Raw genomic sequence first — 23474 nt, 5'->3', positions numbered from 1 at the left:
CCCTGGCCACCCCCCTCGGACACCACTGGGGCTTGGTGGCTGGGTTGGGTCCTCCCTCTTGGCTCCAAGCCTCCGGTGAATCCCTGGGCTGTGCGGGAGCCAGCCGTGCTCGCCCCGTGGAGATCCCAGAGGTCTGGGCCTGCCAGGGCAGCCCGCGCCTCCCCGCCCCAGCCCATCCCAGAATGAACCTGCTGCCGTAGCCTCCGGAAGAACAGAGGGGCCAGCACCGTCCGCAGACTCAGTCTGCCTTTGCCAGCAGCGTCCTATTTATGGGTGCTTTTCGACAGCCCAGCACATCCCAGCCTGCTGAGGCAGCGCCCTGTCCACCCCATTCCGTTCGGGCCATTGCACTCCAATAGTGGGTCCAGGAGGCCCCAGCGCCTGTGTCCCTCCGCCACGGCCTCCGATGGCATCCCGGGGGCAGACGGACCTCATCAGCTTTGTGGGAAGCCCGACAGCGCCGTCTCCAGGGCCCCCCAACTCCCTTTCTTGGGCTTCCTGGAGCCCAAGCCTTCCTGTTTGGGTGAACGACATCCTTGGAAGGACATCAGCCCTTAAAAGCGAGGGACCCCAGAATGACTCCATTTTCCCACGGGCCACATGGCCTAAATTTTAAGTCAGATCACCCTAAAAATAACCCCCAAATTGGGTTTCCACACGATGCTGTAAGAGACCGAACAGAGGTTCATTTTCTTCGTGTAGAAGGCATACACAATGGACAGCTCCCATTTACTGAAGACCTACTGTGTGCCGCACACTGTGTTTAATCCTTCCCCAGCCCTCTTTAAGGAAGGGATTGTGACCCCCATTTTATAGATGGCTCAGAGACTGAGTTCAGAGAGGTGAAGTCATTTACCCAATGTCACACAGCAGAGAGAAGGAGAGGCTGGCTTGCCCCAGGGCCCAGATTTGAGCTTCAACAGAAATAAAAGTGATCACAGTAGTCACCTTATTTGCGACCCCAAAAACCAAACCAACAAACCCAAACAAACAGAAACCAGGAAATAAACCCAAATCAAAAACCTAGGCCCACGCATTTTTTAAGTATAGCTAATGATTATTGGAAGACTAAAATGAAGAGAGAGCCAAGGTGTGAATTGTTACGGAACAGGGTTTGATTTGGTTTGGTTGTGATTTTTGGCTAAAATCCTCCAGTGAGCCTAAAAGTCGGTTCACAGCGGCTGGCCTCTGGAAGCAGGTGGACCTGTGTGCCCTTGGGCGAGCTACTGGAGGTCAGCAACATCTGTAAATGGACAACCACGGAGAGATGGTGGAACAGAGCTCGGCTTGGGCAGCCACGTCCTTGGTTCCGTTCACTGAGGACCCTGCCTGCTATTGACAATTCAAACCCAGGGACTGCCTCCTACTGGTGACCACAGAACGTAGAGTTGGATTCCCGAAGTTGGACCCCGTAACTTGGAACGCAGCTGCCACCTGCTAGGGATCTAAGGGGGAAGAAAGAGGTGGTGTGACTTCCTCCCATCAGATCCTTCAGGATCCTGAGGACCTACTGTGTGCCCAGCACCTTCACAGGCCACGTCTCCTTTCCTTAGGCTCGAGTCCTGAGTATCGGCACTATTGCCGTCTGGGGCCGGTGAATTCTTGGCATTGGGGGAGCCATCCTGTACACTGCGAGACACTGAGCAGCACCCCTGCTCTCTACCCCTTAGACGCCAGCAGCATCTCCCTTCCCTCTTTGTAACAAGCAAAAATGACTCCCGTCATTGCCAGTGCCAGGTGTCATGGCGCAGGGTCGAGGGTGGGGGGACGCACAGTCCACCAGTTGAGAACCGCTGCCTTCAACTCTTGCCCACTAATGTCACTATCGCCAGCTTCATTGTGGAGCTCCGATGCTCAGCGATATCCCACAGCCGGGAGGTGGCAGAATGAGGATTCAAGCCCACGTTGAATGGACATCCTGCTTTGTCTCCACGGGTCCCCCTCTCCCAGGAGCCCAGCTCCCCCCTTCCCGCCGCGCGGCCCCCAGCTCAGCACAGACAACAGACCGACTCAGCTGGTGACGGGCGTGCATGCATGGCAGAGCCCATTCATCCACACACTGATACACCGAGTTCTTCAGCGCAACTTGCATCGAAGCTTTATTCGCTATTTCCATGGTCTGAATGCAACCTCTTTGTACATGCAAAGGTCACCCTGTTTAATGGCAGTTGACCAGACCCCCCGCTGTTCTTCTGTGCGTATGAAACCTCTTTACAGTTACAAAATATAAAAGCACTTGTAGGTACCCAATACTCTGTGAGGTCCCGGAAGCCCCAGGGGTTTTAACGTTAAAAATATAGGTTTTTCTAGATGAATTCTCCGTCACCCGATTAGAGATTCTTTCTGGGATGGGATAAAGTGCCGGTGGTCTGCCTTCTGTCAGAACCCCTTAGAGCTTGTGAATGCATAAGGCAAGTGCCAGCAGGTGGCGGGTGTGACTTTCCTACACACGGGACTGGAGTTTCTTTTCTACCGTGACTCAAATATCTCGGGAAGGGACTCAGAAGAAAGGCTAGGAAAATATATAGTGTATTTATATGTATTTCCACTCCTCCTCCCCTCCCCCAATCTTACAAGGTGTTTTCGGGATCAGAATCATCTGGGAGGTGCGTCGCTTCTAGAATACTAGTATGATTTAGGAAACAATACAGTACAAAATAGCTCCCATAACACAATATATTACTCCTGCAAGCCCCCTATTTACAGGATCTCTAAGGCTACGTGGAATGAGACCAGTGAAAAGCTCAAATTGTTCTTTAGACAACGGCATGATTTTTGTTTGTTTGTTTGGATTTTTTTTTTTTTGCCAGGCATGACACCACTGGAGATTGTCAAAAAAAAAGGGCCAGTCTGATTCACGGAGGGAGATGTTCGGGTACGAGGTTGGAGGGTGACTATTTAAGGAGATTCCGGGGTGGGGGAGGGGGAGAGGCTGATTGACTTTAAGGGTTGACTTGCCAGGACCCTCAGGCTGACTTTCCAGAACACAGATTTCCGCACCCCTCCCTGCAGGAACCAATCCAAACAAAAGCAAGCAAATTCTAGAGGGGTGGGGGGGTGGGAGGGGATGGGAGCCAAAGGGGAGAGGCTGGGGAAGACCAGGCTTACTCGTGCCCACCAGCTTTCCACGTGGCTCTGCCTTTCCAGAACCTCAGCTTGCCCAAAATCAGAACAGGGTTGACTTGTAACAGCTTCTCGCCAGAGCCGGGACTCATGGCTCCCTAGGTGGTTGCAGCCCAAGGTGGACCCCCTTCCAGACGCGGCATGGGTCCCGCCTGCTTCAAGCGGCTCCATGTCAATATTGTCCCTCTTACCCCGTGGAATCACGATGCCATGGGAGTTTTGCTTCCGCGTTTTAACATGTGGTGAAGAAAGGCACAATTGAGGCTGTAGGAGGCTTCCCCGTTACTGTAGTCACGTGTCACCGTGTAAATTAAGGGCGAGGATGTCATCTGATAGAGCTTTTCTCCTGCCTCTCCATCTCCCCTCGGGCTCCCCCTGAAATGCTAGTTCACAAAAAGGTTAGGTAATCTCACTTCCTGTACTAAGGAACGGGCCTGGGTGGGGGGGGAACCACAGGGATTGAGGGGGAGAAACAGAACTGGTGAGGGAGAGGCGGGCTCGACGGCGTTCTCCGTGGGACACCGTCTTCCACGCAGGCTCAAGTCACCTTTAAAAAAGCATTTAGCTTTGGAGGTGATCTGACCACACGCCTGGGGATTTTCAGCTTTGTGACTATGCCTAGTTCCTGGGGCAATCTGGGGGCATCATAATGAAAAAATGTACAAGCGTAAGTGGACAAGGCGGCCGCCAGCACCGGGTGCGAGCAGCCGAGCTCTCCTCCGGGGGGAGCACGCCAAGGGTTTCCTCCACTCCCTCGCTCGCATAGCCTCTAAGCTCTGGGAGCTCAGGCCTGCGCCTGTCTATGCTCGCTCCTTAGCAATACCTAGAGTTGGCCTCACTTCCCTGGACGCACAAAAACAAACACATTCATCTGAAAGCCTAGGACTTGGCCTGTCCCCCTGGAAAAGCTCCCATCTGATTGTCCTTTTCCCGAATCCTGGATAACCTGAGGCTGTCAGGTCAGTGTCACTCAAAATCTCCAACATGAAACAACGCGAGGCTTCGGTTTTGCCGGAATTTCTCTGGTGGCACCAAGGAATTCTCCACAACACTGAGTTTTGAGGCCTTGCCATGGGATTTTGTAGGCCAAAGGCCTCTGTTTCATCAGGCAAGGGCCATGAAGAAGGGGATCTAGATACAGGCTTATCAAAACACCAGCCGTCAAAATGCTGATGTGCAAAGGGCGTGTGTGCATGTGTGTGTGTGTGTGTCTGTAGACAGATTGTACATATAAAGGGATCTGCGTTCTGTGCAAGACTCTCACTTAAGGAGAGCCAAAGGCCCCCCAGGAAGGTGGGCTGGATGAGGGCAGGTGACTTGATTGCATACAAACAATTAAGGCATATTAAGTTAGTTTAAAAAGAGACAGATTTTCAAAGGCAGCCCCAGGCAAACTCAAGCAACTAACATACAACCACTCGCTTAGTGCCGGCGAGCTCACTCAGCTTAGAAGGAGGGGAAAACCAACGACACGCTTGCCCGGCTATGTGCACAAGTTCCAAGCATCAGTCACTTCTAACGTCGTTGCACTGAGCACAGTGGGATCCAGAGGTCAAGGGGAGCCTGCACAGAGAGGGTGACTCCTGATCCACTGTGAGGGTCCACTCCGCAGTGGGGAGGTGAGGCTGCTCTCATCAGTTTCAAGGGGGCTGGACTTTGTATGTCTTAATCACCAAGGAATTAAATGGATTTTTGTTTCCAATCAAGGTGTGGGAAGTCAAGCAAAAGATCTCCAGGTTAATCTCATGTTCAAGTGCTTTTCTTCCCTGTTGGGTATCCTTGGGCTAAAACATAACCAATTAAGAACTGGAGAGTTTTGCATGGTATCTATAGTCTCACTGAACAGAGCAGGTCAACTCCTACTGTCCAAGACGGTACCAGGGGGCCCTTCCCACCTGAAGGAAAGACAGACAGCAGCCAGGAAGAGTTGGTCAAAACGTGAGGAGTGTCTTTAAAGGGGACCTATGGCCCTGGAAAGCCATTGCATCAAAATTGTTTTAAAACATTAACCAGATCTAGGGGCGCCTGGATGGCTCAGTCGGTTAAGCGTCTGACTCTTGATCTTAGCTCAGGTCTTGATCTCAGGGTCATGAGTTCAAGACCTGCGTTGGGCTCCACACTGGGCATGGAGCCTACTTAAAAAGAAAACAAAATAGAACATTAACCGGATAAGAAGGAAAGGAAAGGGAATGGAGGGGAGGGGAGGGGAGGGGAGGGGAGGGGAGGGAAGGGAAGGGAAGGGAAGGGAAGGGAAGGGAAGGGAAGGGAAGGGAAGGGAAGGGAAGGAAAATCACCCAAAGCAGCAGTTCCTGGAGGAATCAAATCTCCACCCAATAGCCACAGAGAATTGATTGACCACTAACTCGGGGAATGAAAAGAACACCAACTATAATGAAGCAGGGCCAAACCTCGAGACAGACGCATGAGGCTTCCAGATGCAAAAGGCTGGGTGGCTGACAGGGTCCAACAACTGCCCATCAGTAGCCAAAGAGGTCAGCCAACGTGACTGGTGGGGGTGGGGGTGGGGGAGAGGGCTTCAGTCCCTGTCCAGGGTGCTGAACCTGGAGAAGCAAGATTGCTCTCCACCCCTCACACCCACCCCCAAGAGAAGGAAGAGACGGTAAACGATGATAAGGGAGGAAGAAGGGATGGGGAGACAAATGGAGACTCCTGGAGATGTGGCCAGGGAGAAGAAAGGTACGTCTTGACACCATTTGCAAATAATGGATTTCTCAAGAAAGATTTTCATGTCTTGGGAAGTCAGTGGGTGGGCATGCCCGTGGCCCAGCCCTTCCATATCTAGCCTTAGGAGACTCAGCCCTGGGGCCCCTCAGCAGTCACAGGGGGCCCTATGAATTGCCCAAGAGTCTTTCTCACCAACAGGCATCTCCCAGGCAAGGTTGGCACAAAGTTTATGGCAACTCCAGGCACGGCAGTTGGCCAGTCAAGCGTATCTAGGATGTTTGCTGGAGCCTTGGGTTTCAGACGTGGACGAGGCTGGTGTTGAGGATTTCTAAAAGGAAAGACCACGTAGAGAGCGCCTATGACCCCCAGAGGTCTTAGAGATTCCTGGGAATGAGCTTAGAGCTAGCAAGAAAAAAAAAGAGGCAAGGTAAACCCTACACATTGTCACCTAGCATCCAGCACTTCTGTCCAGAGAAGGATTTCAACAAGACCCTCCCTTCCTGCATTTGGACCTAAAGGAAGCACTTGGTCAGGTGCAGTTGGCAGGGGGTGGGGTGGGGACTGGTAGAAGGAAGAGGTGAGAAGAAACAGAAGAACCCATCCCCCCATTCATGCATTTGCTCCAATTTGGAATAATTCTTCCATGCCAACAGCTTGGGTGCTATTCAAAGAAGACCGGAGAAGATTCTCAGGGCCGGTCTGATGTTTGAGTGGGAAAGGCACTGCCATCGGGGCTGCCGCTGATGACCCCTTGAGGCCAAGGGACAAAGGTCACTCCACAGACATCAGAGCTCAAATGAAAAGAAACCAGGAAAATATATATATGAAGGTGACAACGGGAATTTTTTTTTAAAAGCATGGATAAGGGGTAAGATAACCTGAGATGATCGGATACTTCAAGCAAATTATTCACATATCTTTCCTTCTGGACATAAAAAACGTATATGCATATCCAATTTCAAAGAAAATTGGCTGAATTATTGCTTGAATGCCTTCTAAAGCAAACCAAAGTGATGTATAATGAACAGGCCATGTCTGCACGCAGCCCCACGGTGAGAATAGATACACTTGAAATGAGGGTGGGTATGTTTAAAAAATTGGAGCTGCTGATTCTTGGAAAGGGAGGGAGATGGAACTTGCCAATAAAGCAATCACAACCCAGCCCGGTGACACTGCTTTGGGCCCCAATTCTAGCAGGACACAGAGTTTCTTCTTCCTTGGAAGTGGGCTTTTGAAAGGGACCTGCGCTGGTGTTGGGGGAAGAGGTGCCTTCACAATGCAGGTGTTTTCCAGAACCCGGGGAGATGGTCCAGCCTCAAACCGATGTTCCCGGAGTGATGTCTACAGTGCGTAGAAATGCACGTTTTCCATATAAAACACAAAACCACAAGCGTGGACAGTTCTGGGCAGCCTGGCTGCGTCCTCAGCCTCAAGTGTTGTCTGGGGAGACGTGCGAGTGCTTGAGGACAGTGGGTCTTCACTCCCCGATCCGGGGAGAGCCTGTGGAGCGGCAGGAGGCACTGGGCCGTGTTCTCCACCCAACCGGAAGGGCCCAGGCAGGTAACCTTGTGCAGGAAGGAACGGCATCAGCGTGGCCTCATCTTCGGGCTCTGACAGTTAAGGCTTCAGTTCGTTAGACGTGGCAGTGTCCCCTGTCTGGAAAGGAGGAACAGTCCTGGTGTCAGCAAGGGGAACATGTGACCCTAGGTGTCTCTGCCATCAAGCCTTTAAACCTTGCCTGGTATTCTCCGAGACGGCCATCCCCCATCCCCACAAGCTGCAGGCCAAGAAAGAGGACTTTTTGGTTTTGGGGGGGTTTTTTTGGTTTTGGGGATTTTTTTTTTGGAGTGGGGTGAGGAAGGTGGCAGGTGGCCAGATACAGTAGAACCAATGTAAAGTTTAGGGTCAGGTTAGGGTTCCAGCCTGTTTCCCCAAAAGGATGGCTGGAAGGTTCACAGAGATATCACATAGATAGCACTAAACACAAAAATCAACCCAGGCTCCCATTCCTTATCCCAAGCCCTTGAGCACAGATTACCTGGGAATTTAGAATTTGGTGGTGGGGGGGTATTATCTGCACGTATATACATGCGTTATGCATACATATCTGTTATGAAATGCCCCCGTAATATACCCGCCGTGTAAAGTACAGACATCCATGCAGGTCAGGTTTTACCACTAAGGAGGTCATGAAAAACTTTATCGTCAGTGTTTTCTGGATCTGAGGTTTGCAGGTAAGGGGCTGGCGGGTCTCCTGGGCTACTCACATCAGAGCCAGCTTTTAGGGAGCAAGAGCCATAGGTCACCTAGGATGACCGCCAGCACTTTAGTGCCCTCTCAGTGAGCCCCAGGGACCCCTCAGTGACATGGGCGCTGTTACCCCCATTTTACAGATGGACAACCTGACGTTCACGATAGGAAGTCATTTGGGACCCACACCAGGGCATATCTAATTATTTGACTTTTTAAATCTTCTTTTTGTTCAAATTAAATTTTATTCATACAGGTTATATATGAATGTAATAGTCAGAGACATTTCGGATTAAGCTAACTGCTGACACCCCGCCTTTCCACTTTATAGAAGGGTTTTGAGATGCGGTGAGAAGTGCGCGAGCCCAGAGCCTAGGTTATCTGGCCCCTAGACCAGGCTGTCCACCTGGATTTTTTTCCTCGAAGAGGAAACAGATCAGCAGCCCCCTCTTCATTGGAACCCAGAACACCTGCACCCATTTTCCCTTCTGTCTCCTAGGGTACAACACCTCCAGGCTCTGACTCTTTGCTTGCTGGCCCAGGGTCCCCCCTGTGCCCCCACTTCATACCTGCTCAAGCTTGGTTCTCATACAGGCTTTGCCTCTTCTTGGATTTTAGCTCCTTTAACCACTGGGGAGAGGGCTCCTCCGACCTGAAAGCACAAAGCCAGTGAGAGTCAAGTGCAAGCCAGACTGAGAGCTCCTTGCAGGCAGGGCTGTGAGGCACCTGACCCTGCATCCCCGGTGCCCAGGCGATGCTGAGCCGGGTGCTCACAGGTGGTAAAGCTTCCGTGTTAACATGATCGATGAGCAAGAAACAGGAACTGAAGCGCCCGACAACAAGGAATGGTAAATAAATCACGGTACGCCCATTCTACGAAATAATCTGCAGCTGTGAAGTCACACTGACACATGAATTATCTCTGTCCATCCATTTGTCACCCTAGGCATATGATGGTTAATTGTATGTGTCAACTCAGCCAGGCCACGGTACCTCGATAGTTGGTTGAACATTGTTCTAGATGGTTCTGTGAAGGTATTTTGTAAGATGAAATTAATATTTAAATCAGTAGACTTTGAGTAAAGCAGATTACCCTCCCTGTTATGGGTGGGCCTCATCCAATCAGTTGAAGACCTTAATAGAAAAAGACTAACCTCCCCAGAAGAAGAGCAAATTCTGATCACAGGCTACTTCTGGGGACTCAGACTGCAATATTGACTCTACCCTGAGTCCCTAGCCTACCGACCTGCCCTGCAGATTTTGCACTTGCTGGTACCCACGATCGAGTGAGCCAGTTCCTTAAAATCAATCTCAGTCTCAATCTCTCTCTCTCTCGAACTCTCTCCCTCTTCTTCTCTCTCTCCCTCCCTTCTTCTCCCTGCTCTGTGTGTATGCGTATATATGCATCCTATTGGTTCTGTTTCTTTGGAGAACACTAACTAACTCAATGTCCATAAGACACAGACAGATGCCTTATGTTCCCCAAACAATAACACATGATCGTCTGGGGGATGTAAGATTTGTTTTCACTTTTTTAAATGGAAGAACACACGTCCCCCAGACCCCTCACCTGTCATCCTTCTCCATGCTGGAGGGCAGCACGCGACTGCCCAGCTGGAACGGGGACTTGGGGGTCTTGGGCTGGGGGGCCCAGCCTGGGGCCTCGCTGGGGCTGTCCGCCTCCGGCCTCTTGTGCAGCTGAGCCTGGGGAGAGAAGACAGCCAAGTCTGTGACCACCTCTGGTCTGTGGAAGGCTCCCATCTGATGGCACGGGTGCTGTTTGGCAACAACAGGGCCCCCCAGCAACTGAATGGACCCAGGCAGGGAACACACGGGCAGGCAGGGGGAGATGCCGTCTGACCTTAGAGGCTAAGAGAAATCGGAGGCCAGGTGTGTGGTCTACACAGCCAACCTTGGCCACTAGGATCAAAAAACTGCCACCAAAACCCCACACAATCGTGTCCTCTCCTCTTTGACGGAAAAGCCCCCATTTGTATGTTCCCAGGACAGGATGCTTCCTAGGAACCCGGCATGGAGGCAATGGCCCCATCTTGCAGATGACATTCACCTCTGCTAAGGTCCTTGGGCCCATGTCCACATGGATAAAACAAGGTTTTGACTATCACGTTCTCACAGCAAAAAGGCAGGGCGGATGTCCCCCCATTTTTGGAGGGCATGGTTGGGAATGGGATGACAGTAGGGTGTGCACAGAGTTCCCTTAGGGGCCCAGGCGTGTGATGGTGGCAGGTGGCAGCTGTCTCCCAGGCAATGTTGGACGGTCCCCATCACCGTCACCCGCCTGACACCTCTGTGTGCTCAGCACCCCCCGTTTGGACTCTACCAGGCCTAACGTATATGACACACATTAGCCGGAAGTAGAGGCTGGCTTTCCCCATTTTACAGAGGAGTAGCCTAAAGGTCAAAGGTCAAGCAGCATGCCCAAAGTCAGAGTTTTCGAGACCTGGGACTGTCCAACCCCAACCCCAACCCCAACCGCAACCCCAGGGCTCCTTCCAGAACAAGCCCAGTACCCTCCCTTGATTGTTCCTGACTGCTGTGCATTGCCGGTGGCTGGGAGTGACGGGAGCAGGTGTGGCCGCCCCCAGGTTCAAGGAGCTCGTGCTAACCATCACACACGACTCATAAGAGCCTCATCTCGACAGCGTGCGGGGGATCCGAGCTGCATCCAGGGCCCAAGGACTGGCCTCGGGAGTTACGTGGGGTGTCTGCATGGGAGCCGAGAGCCCTTGCTGCCTGCTGTGTTGGGCTGCCCTGCGACATATCACTTGCCGATGCTGGGAATGAAAGGCAGAAAACCACTGGCCTAGAACAGCGGCTGCCAGATGTTCCCATCTTGAAGGCCTATAAAATCAACCATGGGGACAAGCGTGATGTTTACTGACTTTGTACTCTTGCAAAAAATGGCAGGTACTGTGGCCTTGTGAGGTCTTATTGGGGGAAGCTGGGTGAGGTGTGCATGTGGACCCCCTGCACTATTTTTGCAACTTCTAGTGAGTTAAACTGTTTCAAAATTGGAAAGGAGGGAGGGAGGGAGGGAGGGAGGGAGGGAGGGAAGGAAGGAAGGAAGGAAGGAAGGAAGGAAGGAAGGAAGGAAGGAAGGAGGGAGGGAGGGAGGGAAGGAGGGAAGGGAGGGAGGGAAGAAGGAAAGGGAGGGTGGAAGGAGGAAAGGGAGGGAGGGAGGAAGGGAGGGAGGGAAGGAGGGAAGGGAGGGAGGGAGGGAGGGAGGGAGGGAGGGAGGGAGGGAAGGAAGGAAGGAAGGAAGGGAGGAAGGAAGGAAGGAGAAAGGGAGGGAAGGAGGGAAGGGAGGGAGGGAGGAAGGAAGGGAGGGAAGGAGGAAGGGAGGGAGGGAAGGACACGTGAGGCCTGTCCTCCTTGCTGCCGAGGCTGAGGGTAGCCCTGGGTGTGCAGCTTGGTACCTTCAGCGCTGCCGGGTCCATGCCTGGAAACACAGGCATCCTCTGCGGATGGCTGGTGGGGGTCCTCTCGGCCCTGGAGGGCTTCTCCTCCTCCTCATCTGACTCTTCCCTCCTGGGAGATTTCTCCTCTGTCACAAAGAAAAGAGCACTGACATCACTGGGCAGCCACTGGACCCTCTGCCCATGGTCCCTCCTGCTGTCCTCACACCAGCTGTGCCTGGAAGGCATCACCGGCCCACTTTACGGACAAGGACCAACAGGTTCCTCATGGCTGACCACGCGGTATGACGGGTGTTCTGCTGGGAGAAGGCACAGACAGACCCGCCTCTTGGCTCCTGGCTCCCTCCCAGTCAGGGAAAGAGAAGGAAGTCTTTGGTAGAGAGGCAACGAGACAGAAACGCTTTCAGCCAGCAATGCACGGGGCTCGTGGTCTCAGAAGAGGGGGCGGAGGGCTTCGTGTGTCTCGTGGAAGGTCCATACGGAGCTGGACCAGGAAGCCACCTCCCTTCGCCACAGCCCCCTTTTCTGGGACTTCACTCCATTGCCATGTGCCAGCCTCACAGGAGAGACTCTGGGGACATGGACCATTTCAGACAGCGTGCAGAGAGGCCTCAACAAGGCATTTAAACACTTCCTTTAATAACAAACATGAGAGGGGCGCCCGGGTGGCTCAGTAGGTTAAGTGTCTGCCTTTGGCTCAGGTCATGATCTTGGGGTCCTGGGATCAAGTCCCACGTTGGGCTCCCTGCTCAGCGGGGCGTCTGCTTCTCCCGCTCCCTCTGCGCGTGCCCTCTCTCTCACTCTATCTCAAGTAAATAAATAAAATCTTTAAAATAATAATAATAACAATAAACATGAGGTGGCAGAAGGAGGGACAACCCTCCAAGCATTTCGTGAAGGTATCTGGTCAGGAGCAATGCCTCTCGCCCAGCTCGGAGCGTCCCACTGGTGGCCATGGGCAAACCCCATGTGAAAAAACACCCTGCAAGTGTTTGGGGGGACACACCGCTGCATATGTGTAGAGCAGGGAGCTCACCTGCTACGGTTTCCATTATAAGAGGAGATTTTGCTTCTTCTTTTTTTTTTTTTTTAAAGATTTTATTTTTTTATTTGACAGAGATGGAGACAGCCAGCGAGAGAGAGAACACAAGCAGGGGGAGTGGGAGAGGAAGAAACAGGCTCATAGCGGAGGAGCCTGATGTGGGGCTCGATCCCATAATGCCGGGATCACGCCCTGAGCCGAAGGCAGACGCTTAACCGCTGTGCCACCCAGGCGCCCCGATTTTGCTTCTTCTTAACACTCCTCCATGGCTCCCCACCCACAAAGTCGAACTCCTTAGCAAGGAATCACGACTGTCCGTGAGCTGGCCTCTGCGCACCTTTCCAGCATGACCCCTGCTATTCCCGGCTGGAGGAGCCCCAAACCGCTTAGAGAGACCTCTGCCACACACACACGTGGGCTTCCCACACCCCTGCCCCTTTGATCCTACTGTTCTGTCTGGAATACCCTTCCCTGCCTGATGCCTACTGGCTCTTTGAGATTCATTTCAGGTTTTGACCTAGGACTCGGCCAAAGAAGTCCTTAGAGGAAAATGCGTAGCCTTAAAAATAATTCATTAGAAATGTGAAAGACTGGTAATAAATGGAACTGATCTTTCAACTCGAGGATCTGGGCAAAGACCCATGATCAAACCTCAAGAAAGTATGAGTAGTGAATTTAATAAAGGTAAAGGCAGAAGCAGTAAAAACCTATTAAGTTGTATTTTTGTCCCTGGCAACCTGTGGAGCCCCAATAAATATATCATCCTGAAAAAAACCTTTTTCACCTAATTTCTAATAAGGTCTGTAGAAGAAGAGAGCACGGTTTCCTATGTAACTGCATTCTGATATCCCACAGGCTACAAAGACAGGAAGTTCTTCTGTGTTTAACCTAAATCCGTCCTGCTGTTCAGTGTGGCATCCGTGGAGAAGGGAGGGTGTGGCGTACCTGTTGAGTCCTTGAACATCCACGCGTTGTTGGCCTCCTCCTCCAAAGGAGACCTGCTCTCCGACTCACTGACTCTGCTGCGCCGGAGGGAGTGGGAGATGGGAGCCCGGCGGCGGCTTCTCTTGCTCAGCTGCACCCGGGTCTTGAGGGCACTTGAGTCGAGGACTGAGGTTTGCTTTGGGAGCAACAGGCAGGAAGAAGGAGAAAAGCAAGGGAACCATTAATTGGGGGTGCCACCTGACACACGAGATGCTGTCCGAGTGGTTCGTGGGCCAATGTGTTCACATGTTTAGAGGTACCTAAACACTTGTAAGCCTCAATTTCTCAGCGAAACACGCCACAAAGGCTGGTTACAATAATCACGTGGGCCTTGAAGGCCCTGGCACAGTGCCAGCCATGTGATTGAAGATGCCTTTCCCCTCCTGGGACATCACAGGAGTGTGGAAGCCAGAGCAGTGCTCAGTATACAGCAGGTGCCCAATCCATGTTTGTTTTCTTGCTGAATGAATAAATGATTATATCACCTAACTAAATCCTCGCGGGATCCTCATTCACACCGGGCCGGGAGCTGAGGCATTCTCAGTGCAGTCCCCCCTCCACCCACGATAATTCGGGGGGCGGGTGGGGGGGTGCAGAGCAATTCACTTGCACCAAGCCTTTGTCTACAAGCATCACATTTGAGCGGAGGCAGGTGGAGGGTCTGTGACGCTTTCCAAGGTGATCACCTTTCACAATGGGAGGTGCCAGGGATGCAGACCAGCCAGGGGGGCCCCGCAAGGAGGGGGGTCAGCCCCCTGGCCCAGCGATCGCCCTGGGGGATGGTGGTGAAGAACTCAGAGCTCTGTGTTCAAATCCCACTCGGTTCAAATCCTAGCTGCGTGACCTCGAGCAGCTGACCTCACCTCCCCGAGGTGCCCCTCTTTGTAGAAAAGGGGATCACAGGAGTATCTGCCACCCACGGTGGTGGAGAGAACTCAGTGAGCCCGGGCAGGGCAAATGCTGGCTTCAGGCAGCGTCTGACCAAGGCTGACACAGGCAGGAGCTGTTCCCGGCCAGCTCCCGTGCTCGCCGGAAATGTGGGGTTCTCCCTCTCAGGTCTACTTTGGAGAAATTCCATCAGCCAAGGCCTTTTCAAGGAGCAATGATGGGCTAATTTCAGTGAATCATTTCCCATGGGCGGTAAGTGGCAGATGCCACGCTGGGGGTGGGAGGAGGGGGCTGATTTTTGCACAGCTGCTTTGCAAAGTGGTCACAATGGTGGCCAGTGGCGGGCGGGGGGTGCTGATGGGGCTGTTGGGGGGGCGGGGAGAGACAGAAGTCCCAAACTGGGGGATCACTTCTCGGACCCCGTTTTTCAGACTCCGAGAAAGGGGGAGGGAACTGCCGCAGGAAGAGCTGGCTTGAGGGGCAGCTGGGTCTGTTTCCCTGGTCTGTTTCACCCAGCTGGGGCAGGGCCTGGGTGCCGTGGTGCCTCAACTTCTGCTTCAGCCTCCGAACGGCCCCCACAGGAGCCCCCAGGCCAGGTGGGCGGTGCCCGTAGACCTCAGTAGCTGCTAAATAAGCAGCCAGACCTGTGCTGGGGTCACTTGCATCTGAGTCACCCAATGGCCACGCTGGTTCTCTCACCTGCAGAATGGGGCAGGAATTTTTGCCTCCTGGGGCTCCTGGCCTGTGAGCAGTCCAGGGGCCAACCCTCGGGGACTGGGGGCTGTTGACACCGCTGTTGGTATTTACAACGGACCCTGGGAAAGAACGGCTTAGTGTTTTAGAAGGTAAGTCCAGCAGATTGTGCTATGGCCCGGTGACATCATGTAAGCACGGAAGCTACAGCCACACTTGGCACGAAGCTTGAGCTTGGTACGTGTTTGCTGAATGAATACCTGAACACATCACCTAACCGAACCCTTACAACCCACGCCATGTCCGTGTATATATAGTGGGGTGGCCTAATGGAGACCAAACTTGGGTCTTTCCCCCTCTCTGCCCTTATCCAGAGGTGCCAGCAAGTGACCCTGCCCCTCAGAAAGGGGAATCCCCTTTGAGGATCCAGAGGAAGCCCCTTCTCCCAAAGCAGTGGTGTTCCTTCTCTGGGGGGAATCTGGGTAGCCATCCCTAAGAGTGTGGGCCCGAGGCTTTACTGCCAGGAGAGTGGGTTGCTTTTTGATTTTGCACCATTTAGATGATGCATCCACAGGAGGGTGGGCAGGGGGCGGTGAGGGGGATAGCCCTACTGTCAGGGAAGGAGAATAATGGGACTTCAAGGACTGAAAAGGAAACTGTGCCTGACCCCTGCAGGTGGGGCTCCTGTGGGAGGAAAGAGGACAGGTACTGGTCTGGAAGGGTCTAGAGCAGGATGTCATTGGGCCTGAGTGGCTGGTATCCTGGAGGCTGGCTCCCCAACTCAAAGACTGTTTCCTCTGCACCCACCACAGGGGTCCCTGGCCCACAGGTTCTACCCCTGAGAGGGGCAAGTCACTGGCAGATGCCAGAGAAACCCTTTAAGAAGACAGGACTCTTTCCGACACATGCTCCAAGTTACTGGCTTACATCAATGAAGGAGAAGTCGTCCACCCTCTTCGCGGGGCAGGGGTCTGGCAGGGGCAGCCCCTCCATCCCATCAGTGGATTCCAAATCGGTGCTGGACTGGTCCACGCTGGTGCTCCTCTGGTCCCTGGAGCAGCTGTGCTGGTCCCCGACCGAGGTGGCCTCCGTTTGGGAGGACAGTGAGGACAAGCGGCTGCTGGGGAGCTGCTTCCGGGCCGACAGGGCACTGCTGTCTGGGGACGGGGACTCGGGGGCCAGACTACGAGAAAGGAAGGAAGGGAGACATCATTTGTGCAGGCGGTTGCACAAAACTGAATTTCAAGTAGAGGAGGTGGCAGAAAGCGGGTTCAGGCTGTAGTTTCTAAGACACAGAACATCCCCATAGGATAACCTTTCTGGGCACAGCCTGGTGCTGTCCGTGGTGTGTCCAGAACACCTGGACAGTGGTGGAATGGGAGGGGTCGGTCTGGTCCCATTCAAGATGCTCCAACCCTGCACTGGGCAGGAGTATGGGAGCCACTGGTCACATGTGGTGACTGGGCCCTTGCCAGGTGGCGAGTGCGAGTCCAGAGTATAGAGTTCACACTGGATTCCCAACACTTTGGGGGAAAAAAAAAGAAAGAGAGTGAATATAAAATGCTGATGCATGTTGAAATAATATTTCAGATCTGGATTCCATAAAATATTGTTATGTAAATTAAATTGTTAAGATCAATTCCACCTGTTTCTTTTTTACTCTTTTGAGGGGGCTACTGGAACATCTTAAATGACCCACACCTCGCATTTGCAGCTTGAGTTGTATTTCTGTTGGACGGCACTGATGTCGAACAAAAAACACCAGCAGTCACTTGTGGCAGAGCAGGAGGCAGGGGAATCTTCTGCATGATTCCATTCATTTGTGCATGCATTCAGTCAAGATTTATTGAGCACTTACTATGTGCCAGGCATTGCTACACAGGGAGACACTGAATCCTCTCCCCAATCCTGCGAGGTACACCCTATAACCCTATTACGGCCACCACCATGCTATCAGGTGGGATAAGACGCAGGAAGTTAAATATTGACCTCGAGAGGAAACCAAGGCACAGAGATGTGAAGTGGCCTGCCCAAAGGGGCAGAACTCACTCTGGAATCCACGCCCTTGACTCTCTCCTACCTCTGGAATTTCTTCCCACGGTAATGTATTTAAGTAGGGCTTGGATAACTGGAACCACATAAGACAGAAATGTATAAATAAATTAAGTCATTAAATTAAAAAGCACCCCCCTTCCCATCAAAAAGACACCAAAGTCAAGAGCATGGGAGAGCCCACCCTGAGGAAGGGCAGCTGGGCACCAGACACCATTTCCCTGAGAGGAGGGTCTGCCCTGGAAGCCACCCGGGCTGCACCCCTGCACAGAGCCCGTATTTGGTGCTTCATGGCAGGAGCACATCCATGTTCTGTCTGCCCTGGGATGATTTTATTACTCGGAACAGACAGGATGTGGGGGTGTGGGGTGGGACGGAAGCAAGTCCCCCCAAACCATGAGGGAAATACCACCAAGGAGGCAGCAGATGGCGCTGCTGCCCAGGGCTGGGGACGCAGCAGCTCCCTGACTTGCTGGGGAGGGGGCGCTGCATTACCTCTGGGGAACAGAAGGGGGCGCCCACCCACAGGAGAGGCCCCAGGTCCCAGAGGCCAGCTGGGGGGAATGGAGGCCCAGGAGGGGTGCAAAACCGAGACGCCGGCTTCCGGACTCAGAGTCCAGAGGGCTCTTGCAGGAAATCAAAGTGAAGTCTAGTGACATTTACGCTCAACAGCACACATGTCACGGGTTCGGCGAGAAAGCGCTTTCATGGGGACTACACGAAACCTTTGCTTCCCTTTGTCTTCTTCGTACCCATTTTCAATTCCGTCCACCTCCACCTGACTTTCACATTGTCGGCTGTGGGACATAACCCAGCAGGGGCTTGTGACCACTCCCGGCTGGGAGGGCAGGAGAAACAGGTGGGAGACCAGGGAGGGGCCGAGTCTACCTGATCCCTGGGCATACCACCCACAGGCAAGGAAACCGAGTCACACAGAGACACAGCTGGCAAGGGGCCATACCAGAGGCGACCCAGGTCTCTCTGACTTCAAAAGACCACGGGACCCTGACCATGGTCGCAGGACCACGAGATCCTGGGGCCCTGGGCTAAGGAAGACGTGAGCTGAGAACACAGGGCAGTGTCCACCCCACGTGTCCACGAAGCCATGACTGTGCTCGATCCCGCCCCAGGGGGAGAAGAAAAATTTTATTTTTAAACAATGAACAGGGGCAATGAACAGGTGCTCCATCTATGGGCCAGGAAATATGCTAATTGCCCACAGGCTCCCCTCCCAACAACCCCCTGTGGTGGGGTGCGTCGGCCTTCGCCTCTGCAAGACGGGGCACCAGGATTAGACGTTATTAACACGTGTACGTGCTTACAACAGTGCGTGGCACGTACGCCCAATAAACCCTGGCTGTTTTTACAGGCATCATTCCCTTTCTACGGAGGAGCGTCAAATCTGGAAAGCATATCGGGGCGCCTGGGTGGCTCAGTCCTTAAGCGTCTGCCTTCGGCTCAGGGCGTGATCCTGGCGTTCTGGGATCGAGCCCCACATCAGGCTCCTCCGCTAGCAGCCTGCTTCTTCCTCTCCCACTCTCCCTGCTTGTGTTCCCTCTCTCGCTGGCTGTCTCTCTCTCCGTTGAATAAATAAACAAAATCTTAAAAAAAAAAAATCTGGAAAGCATACAACTCATTTATCCAGAGTCCCATCAGCAGCTCGGGTGGGGCTGGAATTCCGAGCTGCCTGCCTCTGTATCCAGGCTGTACTCGGTCAACCTGAAGGCTTCTGCCGTCTGAGGACCCTATAAGCCGTCCACCGAGGCGACAGTAAATCCAAGACACGGCTTATAAAGAAACATGTGGAACATGCTTCTCTATCTGTAAACACCTACATGCTGAAAAAAACGTCCAGACAGACACCTGACAGAAAGCGTTAATGCCTTCCTTCATGACCTGTGTGCTGGCATGACAGGTGCTTGTCATTTTCTTTGTAATTCCTTTCACTGTAGCGAAATACACATAACAGAAACTGACGTTGAGCACGACGACGGTGTGGTGCAGGCATCACCACGGTGTATTTCTAGAACACCTTCCCAAAAGGAAGCCTGGTCACCCCCCGCCTACCCACCCCCAGCCCCTGGCAACTCACCTACTTTCCGTCTCTATGGATTTACCTATCCTGGACATTTCGTATATCCTTTTAAAATCATTTTTTTGCACTTTCTAACTTTCTTTGTTTCCGGTAAGAATGCATTACGCTTCTACTTACAGACGACACAGGCTCGAGTAATATAGAAATGAGGGGGCACGTGGGCCATGCTGTCCGCCATCCAGATGCCCTACCTCTCCCCGCTCTGGCGCTGGTCTGTCCATGTCCCATACTGGCTGTCGGCTTCCTGCACGAGGGTGTCGGTGTCCTTGGCCTCGGGGGGCCGCCTGGAGAAACACTGCTTCAGCTGGTCCTGCAGAGACGAGCCAGACGGGAGAGATTTCTATCAAGGGAAAACGCTCAGAACCTGGTCCCCGGCTGACACAGATCACACAGCATTCCCCCACCTCCCCGCCCGCTCAAACCACACCCAGTTCTCCACTGTGCTCAGAGGCGGGTCCAGATGGCTGGGGTGGGCATTAGGGTGACCGACTGTCCCAATGTGCCCAAGACATCACAGGAGGCAAGACCGTCAGTGCTAAAGGCAAGCAAACTGGCATGCAGGTGTCACCCTCCCCGGCACGAGGGGTCCTGCTGGACACCATGCTGCCCATCCTTAGTGCCCCTCTCTCCGCCTGGCACTGCAGGCAGGACAATCTTCTCTCCATCTTTGGTCTCCCAGGACTTGTCCACCTGGCTAGGGCACTCCCTCAGCTGTCCCCCGCCCCCGAGTTCCCACCACCACCATGCTTCCAACACAGCATCCGCGGAACATTTCACTGGGCCCAGCATCGACCAAGCTGTTTGCACACCACCTCACTGAACTGAAGTTCCACGGCCATCCTTATTACAATCCCATTTTGCAGATGAGAACACTGTGGCTCAGACAGGTGAAGTGACATGCCCCAAATCAAATAGCCAATGCATGGTGAGGTGGAACTCAAACCCGGGCAGGAGGTGTGGGTCCACGTCCAGACTGGTAACCACTGCACCCCAGGCAGCCGGGATCCCTCAGTTATCACTACCTGCTTAGTTGCTGCCTCTGCCCTTGGCCGGGGCACTTGGAAGGAGTGCTGGCACATGGTGGGCAGCCACAGAGCTCCATCAAATGACTGAACTGCTGGCTTCCCTACTTTGTTCACTTCGGCAAATTAAAAGCCCATTCCCTGCTCAACAACCTTCAGTAGCTCCCTATTGTCCTCCGGCGGAAATCCAACACCCCTTGTCATTGAGCCCCAAATTTCCTCTCCACTGCCATCTCCCACATCACCCCAAACAAACCGTTCCTCCCACCCTCCCTGACCTCCTCACTGAGTCCTGCGCAAGCCTCACACATCCCAGCCTCTGCCCCTCCCTCTTCCTACCCATCCTCTTGGTCAAAGCCATTACAACCCATACTGATCTCTCCCCCTGCTGAGCTCTTCCTGCCTACCCTGGACTCACTGTTGTACCAAGTAAAGTTCGACGGAGAGGTTAATTACGCCATAGAAATTTACTGAGCACCTACTATGTGCCAGGCATCGGGGAACCGGGTGTGTGGGGGGGTGGGTCACGGCATAGACGCAGCCCCTGAGATTCTGTAAATTAGCTGATGCACCTTTCAAGGTCGCGATGTTCTATCATCTTTGTCCACACTCTATGCCTTTTCGCAGCTTCTACAAAACCGTCCTTGGCAGAACAAGCCTCTGTGGTCCAGGGGAATGAACCCCTTGGGGATACTTGTGTTCCCCGTGATGCTCAACGGGGTGCTGTGGGAGGGGTGTATGTAGGGGCAGGAATTCAGAATAAACCCTTCAGCCGCCTCTGATCAACGGCCACGCTCGAGGGCCCTAATCACGGCTCATGTCCGAACAACCCCAACGCCACTCACTGCCCTCAGAATGCTTTTTCTAGTTACCAAAATAATACATGTGCGTTGTAAAACATTTAGAAATCATAGAAATGCACAACGAATGACACTTTAAAAAAACCTGTCACCCACGGACGATACTCTGGCATAGTCCGGCCCAGAATTTCCCCTGGGTCACTTCATCCGTATCCTCATCTTTATATGGCAGAAGAAGATCCCACCGGATGGACTCAGCACCGCTGATGGAACCAGTCCCCAAGTGCTGGACATGCAGCTTGCTATAAATATTTTTTGCTGTTATAAACAACAACATGACAAACATCCTTGAGGCCAAAGTGACACATCTCTGTGATTATTCCCCAAGAGAGATCCCTAAGTACAGAATCACCAGGTCAAGGGGTGGCATATTTTTAAGGCGTTGGCTCCTGTTGAGTGAGCGGCCTTGGGACAGGCTGCCCAATCGCCAAGCCCATGGGCAGTGTGGGGGGTGGCCGTATGGATGCTTTAGGGATGAAGTCAGTCCCCACTCGGGGAAACGTGGGAGGTTTTTGCCTTGAAAGATCACCTGACATTCTCAGATGCCCCGCACCCTGCACGAATTCTCCCTGGGACCTAGGAATGGAAGTGGTCACCTGCGCATGCTTCCAACTGCTCACTGGTTTTCAAAGATGTCACAGAATCAGGAATTCCCTGACTTATTCCCCTCCATGGGTCAGAAGCCAGAGGTTGGGCCCTTAGGGGGGTCCTTCTGGTGGGCTTGACACTGCTGTCCCGCGCACATGCAGGGGGCTTGTGTGTGTGTGTGTGTGTGCGTGTGTGTGTGTGTGTGTGTGTGTCCCCCACCATGCTAAGCTCAGCAGGAGGCACGGGGGGTGACAGCTCAGGGTCACAGCTCAGGGGGGAGGGGAGAGCTTGCCATCTCTGCTCTGCTCCTGCAGTGTGAGCCTGGCCAAGTGACTCCACCCCTGCAAGCCTCAGTCTCCCATTAGAAAAGCAAGGGTTGTTGTGGGGCTTCAAAGAGATAATCTCTGGAGATCATGAAGCTTAGGGGCCAGGAGCTGGGTGATCAGAACCATTTTCATAGTCCTTCCCCCGGGGACCACCGGGGATCTTTCAGTGCTCAGGGATGGAGGAAGGGAGGTCCAGGTGGGGCCTTTGGAAATCAGAATGGCAAGGTGGGTAGGGTGCTGAGGGTGCAGTCAGGGTGGGAGGCAGGGGAACTGCTTCCTGGCCTCCTTCAAAGGGCCTGGAGGAAAGCAAGGAGGGGGGGCCGGGCCGGGTATTAATGGTGTTCAGCAATGACAGGTGGGTTTCCACCCACCCCTGTCTGTGGGCCCTGATGCAGGGGTTCAAGATTCATGCACAGGGGTGTGGGACCCCTGCCATGCCTTCTCCCTCCACCGCCTAATGCCACATTTGAGAGATTCCCAAGGGCAGCACCCCTGACTCCTCTCTCCCTCACTGTCCCAGTCCTTCAAAGTCTCCTTCCAGAACATTCTGTCCAGCCTCAGCCAGCTCTGGGGTCTCTCTGGCTCCCTCACCTCTGGCTCCTCGCATGATACTTCCCCAAACCAAAATCTGGGCCCGCAGGGTCCCTGCCAAAGCTTTTTAATAGCTCACATCCCTCAGGGTGAAGTCCAAGCACCTTAAAAATGGCTCGTGGGACGTTCATCATTGGGGCTCTTTCCCCCACCATCCCCGGCCCCTTCCAGGCCCTCCCACTGGCTGTGCCACCCTCACGTGCCCCAGGCCACTCACTCTCTCTCACCTCCAGACCTGCTGGCACAGCCGCCACCTCCCAGCTGTCCTTCAAATTTCGACTTTGATGGCTCTTCTTCCAGGAAGCCCTCCCTGCACCGTCCTCTAGATCTCAAGGCTCTCTATCTGTGCTATTCAAGAAGGTGGCTATTTAAATTTAAATTTGTTCAAATTTAAAAATACAAAGGACTCAGTCCCTCACTGGCACTAGCCACTTCAAGGGCTCCACAGCCACATGTGGCTACCGCAGTGAATAGCAGATACAGAGCATTTCCATCACTGCAGAAAGTTCTGGTGGACGGCACTGCTGTAGAACTTCCCACACTGTAATAATTATAATTGACCTGTTTCTTTTCAATCTCCCTTGGATGAGTCCTGTTTCTGGAGCCAGAATGTCTGGATTCATTACATAGTAGCTGTGTGACCTTGGGCAAGTTACTTAACCTCTCTGTGCCTCTGTGTCTGGACAAAGCAGATGTTAAGTATCTGGTTGAATGCCATACTCTTTAACACAGACCCCCTAAGAGTGGAGTAATTCAGGGGTGAGGATGATCAAGGAATTCATCTTGTAAATGAGGCTTAAGAAAGCAAGTCGTTTATCAGCACTTTCTCCGGTGCGTA

At 53.2% G+C, this 23474-nt stretch overlaps 1 protein-coding gene across 4 annotated transcripts in view; it reads right to left on the bottom strand.

The window, feature by feature from the left end:
* Positions 1 to 2072: 2072 nt before the first annotated feature.
* Positions 2073 to 23474, bottom strand: part of KIAA1671 (KIAA1671 ortholog) — a 185853-nt gene continuing 164451 nt past the window's right edge. For 3 of the 4 annotated variants that reach the window (XM_087857177.1, XM_045791197.2, XM_045791196.2), the window contains 7 exons: positions 19441 to 19559; positions 16030 to 16285; positions 13483 to 13657; positions 11496 to 11623; positions 9629 to 9762; positions 8628 to 8710; positions 2073 to 7464 (listed from right to left, as the gene is read on the bottom strand). In XM_087857177.1, coding sequence (XP_087713303.1) covers positions 8632 to 8710; positions 9629 to 9762; positions 11496 to 11623; positions 13483 to 13657; positions 16030 to 16285; positions 19441 to 19559 — 891 coding nt within the window. In that variant the 3' untranslated portion in view covers positions 2073 to 7464; positions 8628 to 8631. Of the gene's footprint in view, positions 7465 to 8627; positions 8711 to 9624; positions 9763 to 11495; positions 11624 to 13482; positions 13658 to 16029; positions 16286 to 19440; positions 19560 to 23474 lie in introns of those variants that run through there. The other variant, XM_087857176.1, reaches the window with a different exon arrangement.

This window comes from Ursus americanus, chromosome 30, assembly GCF_024610735.1.
Source record: "Ursus americanus isolate L20-20 chromosome 30, mUrsAme1.1.p, whole genome shotgun sequence".
NCBI lineage: Eukaryota > Metazoa > Chordata > Mammalia > Carnivora > Ursidae > Ursus > Ursus americanus.
This window is presented reverse-complemented; position numbering and strand designations above follow the sequence as displayed.